At 48.3% G+C, this 5,566-nt stretch overlaps 1 protein-coding gene across 2 annotated transcripts; it reads right to left on the bottom strand.

Moving 5' to 3' along the window:
- Window positions 1-1,013: 1,013 nt before the first annotated feature.
- nefmb (neurofilament medium chain b) lies at window positions 1,014-5,262 on the bottom strand. 2 transcript variants are annotated; one of them, XM_048244226.1, is made up of 4 exons: window positions 4,172-5,262; window positions 2,214-2,338; window positions 1,598-2,096; window positions 1,014-1,552 (listed from the first exon to the last, which is right to left on the bottom strand). In XM_048244226.1, the coding sequence occupies exons 1-4, from the start codon at window positions 5,177-5,179 to the stop codon at window positions 1,058-1,060; spliced, it is 2,127 nt and encodes a 708-aa protein (XP_048100183.1). In that variant the 5' UTR covers window positions 5,180-5,262; the 3' UTR covers window positions 1,014-1,057. The 2 variants fall into 2 exon arrangements, with proteins under 2 accessions (XP_048100183.1, XP_048100182.1); XM_048244225.1 differs by having other exon boundaries at window positions 1,014-2,096.
- Window positions 5,263-5,566: the final 304 nt, after the last annotated feature.

Genomic DNA, 5,566 nt, shown 5'->3' with positions numbered 1-5,566 from the left:
CACGTGCAGACACAAATATCCCCCTATCAGAGACACACACACACCATGCTTGGAAGATCTGTATTGCTTTATTAAGGCAATGGGTTTTCCATATTGCTCTGGAGTTGTAAACAGCAGTGTTTGTGTTTGTGTTTGTATGTTTCACAGCTGAGCGCTCCGGGCTTGCGGCGCGATTAAGGCGGCGCCTGCAGCATAGCACAGCCGGCAGGTCAGTGGGGTCAGAGCAGACCAGAGGTCACCGACACGTTTGAGGGAGTCGCACCTTTGGGACTTGACGGAGAGTTTGCGCCTTTGAGATTTATCACTAAATTTAACTGTGCCTCTGGCTTCATATTAGCGCTCATATAGCTCCTGTCCCTGACACTGCCCAAATCTCCCTCACCATCCTCAGCATTACATGCAGTTATAGTCTCTTGCTGTGGAGCTTGTCTTAGTGGTTTTGACTCTTTGTTTACTCTCGCCCTGCTCTGAGTTTACTTCTCCTTCACTTCTTTAGCGGCTGGGGCAGATGTCTTTCCCTTTTTGGGGATGGTTTTTCCTGACCTCTTTTGCTGGGGTGGTTTTGGAGTCTTTGACCTCCTTCTGCTGGCTTGCTGAGGACCTTCTTTGGGGCTGGCAGGCTTGGGGGACCACCTTCTGTCCTCATTGGGGCTGATGGTTTCTTTCCTCCTCTTTGGGGCTTCCACCTCCTCCTCTTTGGGGCTGCCAGGAGTCTTGGGGGACTCTTCTGCTCCTCCTCTTTGGGGCTGCCAGGAGTCTTGGGGGGACTCTTCTGCTCCTCCTCTTTGGGGCTGCCAGGAGTCTTGGGGGGACTCTTCTGCTCCTCCTCTTTGGGGCTGCCAGGTGTCTTGGGGGGACTCTTCTGCTCCTTCTCCTGCACCTCCTCTTTGGGGCTGCTAGGTGTCTTAGGGGGACTCATCTGCTCCTCCTCTTTGTGCCTACCAGGTGTCTTGGGGGGACTCTTCTGCTCCTCCTCTTTGGGGCTGCCAGGAGTCTTGGGGGACTCTTCTGGGGGGGACTCTTCAGCTCCTTCTCCTGCACCTCCTCTTTGGGGCTGCTAGGTGTCTTGGGGGGACTCTTCTGCTCCTCCTCTTTGGGGCTGCCAGGAGTCTTGGGGGACTCTTCTGCTCCTCCTCTTTGGGGCTGCCAGGAGACTTGGGGGACTCTTCAGCTCCTTGTCCTGCTCCTCTTTGGGGCTGCTAGGTGTCTTGGGGGGACTCTTCTGCTCTTCCTCTTTGGGGCTGCCAGGAGTCTTGGGGGGACTCTTCTGCTCCTCCTCTTTGGGGCTGCCAGGAGTCTTGGGGGGACTCTTCTGCTCCTCCTCTTTGGGGCTGCCAGGAGACTTGGGAGGACTCTTCTGCTCCTCCTCTTTGGGGCTGACGGGAGCCTTGAGGGGACTCTTCAGCTCCTTGTCCTGCTCCTCTTTGGGGCTACCAGGAGACTTAGGAGAACTCTTCTGCTCCTCCTCTTTTGGGCTGCCTGGAGACTTGGGGGGACTCTTCTGCTCCTCCTCTTTGGGGCTGCCAGGAGACTTGGGAGGACTCTTCTGCTCCTCCCCTTTGGGGCTGCCAGGAGTCTTTGGGGGACTCCTCAGCTCCTCCACCTGATCCTCCTGCTTCTGCTCAGGTGCTGCTGCCTCCTTCACCTCTTTCTTGTCACCTGCCTGTTCTCCTTCCTCTCCCTCTGAGTCACTCTTTTTGTCTTTTTCTCCTGACTCCTGTGCTTCATCTTCCTCCTCCTCTTCTTCAGCACCAGCCTTTTGGGCTTTGGTACTGCTCAGCTGTGTTTCCTCAATCTCAGACTCTTCCTCCTCTCCCTCACCCTCTTCATCTCCCTTTTCTCCACCCTCCTCCTCCTCTCCTGTAGGGGGAGTAGCGCTCAGTTTGGGTCGCTTGGAGACAGCCACCTCTTCCTCCACGGCCTCCTCCTCCTTCTGGAGTTCCTCCACTACAGCAGCCAGGTCATCGTTCAGGTCCGCCTTCTTGTCTTCCTTCTTCCCTTTAGAGGAGGTCATTGGCTGACAGTATGGGAAGGCGGGGCTTGGGAAAGAGTCAGAAAATGGCCTGAAGCGAGTCTCCTCCCCTTCCAGTAGTTTTCTGCACAGACACAGGAGGTGTGAACACACTTATGCAACACACTGCATCATTCAGCAAAGAGATTCACCTGTATACAACACATGTCAAAACACTGCATCATTCAGCAGGGTGATTCACCTGTAGGCTGCGATCTCAGCGTCTAGGGCCATCTTGGCGTTGAGCAGGTCCTGGTATTCCCTGAGGTGGTGACCCATCTCACCCTTCATGCCCTTCAGCTCCCGCTCCAGCTGATGAATCATCTCCTGGGAGACGGGAAAGAGAAGAGTCTCATCAGCAACACATCTTTCAACAGCACTAGCTTTTACATCCCGACATCTTTCAGCCAAGAGTAAGCAACAGAATCTTTCTGAATGAAAACGGCTAGGTTCTCGCTGTTAGCACTAGCTTTTAGCTTCTGTCAATGAGTAACTTTATTCCTTTCATCATAGCAACTGCCCATCACGCCCACCAAGTATGATGTTTTTCAATTCAATTCAATTCAATTCAATTTATTGTGCTTATAGAGCGCCAAAACATTACACATGCATCATGGCGCTTTACAGAATGTAGGCAATCAGAGAAAAAAGAAAAGAAAGGAAGAAAATAAAATAAAGAAGGCCCATGGGTAACCGGGGTAACAGGGGTGAGGAAAAACTCCCTAGAATTAGAGATACATAGGAAGAAACCTCGAGCAGATCCACGACTCAAGGGCCTGACCCATCTGCCTAGGGTCAATACAGGACAGTAAGGTCTGTATACATGACAAATGCATATGATAGTCAGGTGTAGAGAATAGGACATGGTGTTTAAAGCACCTGAGGTGAAGGTTACAAAAGGTGGGATGATTACGTATCCGGTATGATAATGCATTAATCATGATTTAGTGACAGAAAGTGCAAATAGTCCAGCGTTGGAATTGTCCAGGGGAAGGGAGTTGTCAAAGGGCATGTGGTGGGTCGGCAGACGGGCCAGGGATCCGGGCAGAGTTGTCATAGGCAGGTGATGGGTCGCTAGGCTGCAGGCAGCAACAAATCAGGGGCTAGATCCTGCCTAGGTCTTGCCTTGATGGGTGACTGACTTATTTATTTATTTTATGGCCATTGCAAGATCGTATGGATGTCAATGTCAATATGTAGTATTTATATATTATCTTTTATGTATTTATTTCATATTTCATTTATTTATTTCATATTTCATTTATTTATTTAATTTTGTCTCAAAATAAAACATTCCATAGGCATGACAATAAAGTATATTCTATTCTGTTCTATTCTATTCTATTATATTATAATTTATATAATATTATAAGAGCACAGGCAGACAGAAGCGGGTGTGCTCTCTGGTTTGTTTATACTTCCTGCATATATTTGGAGAAATAAAAGATAAAGCAAAACGGGAGCAAGTGTGCGGACATTCAATTTTTTTTTTTTTTATTGTCTGACCCTTTTGTCCTGCACCTGCGTTTTGGATGTGCGCACCTCTACCGTAGCTACTTCCTGCATATATAAATAAATTACTATGACTATAACTATTTCTTACTAAGTTTATGCTGTTTTCATTGTATGCATATGCATATATTGTATGCATGCACACAGGGGTGTAGTGGTAAAATAAGAGGTGGGTAAACTATGAATTATGTGATCACGATAAGGTGGACTGCGCCATGTGGTATCAGATTTTTTTTTAAAGGAATTCAGAACAATTTTGTATTGAAGGTGAAGATTATTGTCCAATGTTTATAACAATGCCAGTGGAATCACATGGTGCCTAGAGTGTTGATGATTGTACATATTGTGAATGTGGATAATACAGTGTGAATTTTGAATGTTAAAAGTTGCAATTGGTGAATAAACTCTTTTGAGAGGTAGATAAACTCTAATAAGAGGTGGATAAACTCTATTTCTGACATTTCAGAGGTGGATAAACTGCGTTTACTTCCGTTTAGCATCCACGACAGCCCTGCCTGTGCATTTTTTTATTTTGTGCGTTTCAATATGCAGACTGATTCAACAGGATAGTGTTTTACTGATAAATGTTTAAATATTTACATGTTAAAGTGTCGAAGTTACAATTATTTTAACTGAGCCCAAACTAACCTGGTAGCTGCCCAAGTCGTTGTTATGCCGGTCTTCGATGTAAGTCAGCTGTCTCTCCAGGGACTCTTTGGTGCCGCGGAGAGTCTCCAGTTCCACGTTCTTCACCTGCAACTGCCGGCGATAATCTGCGATCTCATCGCGGACAGATTTGATCGCGTCCTTGTTCTGGTCTGCAGCGTCCGTGAGTTTGGCGTAGCGGCACTGGAACACCTCTTCCGCCTGAAGAAAGTGTTGGGGTGAGAGACCGTTCAGCTGCTCGCGTATTTCTCGGAGCGCAGAGGTGATGTCCGTTTTACTGTATTCCCGCATGTCTACCGGGACTTGAGCCTCTTGGAGCTGCGCGAGGAGGTCGTTGACCTCTTGTTCGTGGTTACTGCGCAGGAAGTCTGCCTCATCCAGGAGGGACTGAACTTTGTTCTCCAACTCCAATTTCATCAGATCCGAGTCATCTTTTTCCTTCTTCATTTCCCGGATTGACATTTCGATTTTTTCTCTAAAGCGGGCTTCATCCTCGTAGCGGTTTTTGAGACGGTGGATGTCGTCTTCGACGTTATCGGCATCAATAATAATCTGCACTTTCTCTCTATGCAGTTGCTCGAGCGCGGAGCGGAGTTCGCCGAGCTCTTGGTCGAAAGCATCACTAAGTTGCGACTGCGTGAACTTTTTCTGCCGGAGTTCTTGGATTTCAGTCTCCAGCAGGTTGTTTTGTTCTTCCAGATACCGGACTTTATCGATATAACTGGAGAATCGGTCATTCAACCCTTGAAGTTGTTCCTTCTCGTTTTTGCACATGTGGTCACCATTGAATGCGGATGAGAGTTCCAGACTGTCTGGCGCGGTCGTGTACGCCCTGCTTGCTGGCATCTTGGTAGTTCTTTTGTAGGAGATGGACATGCACCCCGGATTTCTCTGAGACCAGGAGTGTGATCTTAGGCTGGCGGGTGGGGATGAGCGGTTGCTCCGAGTCTCGAGCATTCTCCTGCGGGATGGAGCCCCGATGACATCCATTGTGCAGCCCCGGTGTGCGTGCTCTGCGGAGATGGTGCGTCTGTCGGTGCGTCCTGACCAGATGTCGAGTGTGAGAATGCGGTGAGTGTGGGGAGATGCAGTGGACTGCTGCCCCTCTGTATTTATAGAGCCGCAGCTGCGTGTCTACATAAATCAATACAGTGATGAAGGGGAGGTTTTTTTTAAGGTCGGAGAGGCGATAAAGATAATTCCTGATGGTTGCCTGTTAATGTGCGAATGGGAAACTACTTTAGGCACCTACGAGAATGGAAGTAACTTAGTAACCTCAAATGTCACCCTTTCAACTCTTCAAAATGTTTGTTTTATCAGGTTCTTGAGCGGAGGTCTGTTCTACAATCTTTGGTTTGTATGCTAAAAGCACCAGCT

The sequence above is a fragment of the Alosa alosa genome, chromosome 5 (genome assembly GCF_017589495.1).
Source record: "Alosa alosa isolate M-15738 ecotype Scorff River chromosome 5, AALO_Geno_1.1, whole genome shotgun sequence".
Lineage (NCBI taxonomy): Eukaryota > Metazoa > Chordata > Actinopteri > Clupeiformes > Clupeidae > Alosa > Alosa alosa.
Note: the sequence above shows the minus strand (reverse complement) of the source record. Positions and strands in the feature narration are given on the sequence as shown.

Excerpts from the sequence above, each read along its gene's own strand:
- nefmb (XM_048244225.1), bottom strand. The coding sequence starts at position 5,179 with ATGGATGTCATCGGGGCTCCATCCCGCAGGAGAATGCTCGAGACTCGG. Across the intron at positions 2,339-4,171 it reads ACGACTTGGGCAGCTACCAG|GAGATGATTCATCAGCTGGA; the intron begins GTTAGTTTGGGC and ends CCCGTCTCCCAG. Across the intron at positions 2,097-2,213 it reads GCTGAGATCGCAGCCTACAG|AAAACTACTGGAAGGGGAGG; the intron begins GTGAATCACCCT and ends GTGTCTGTGCAG.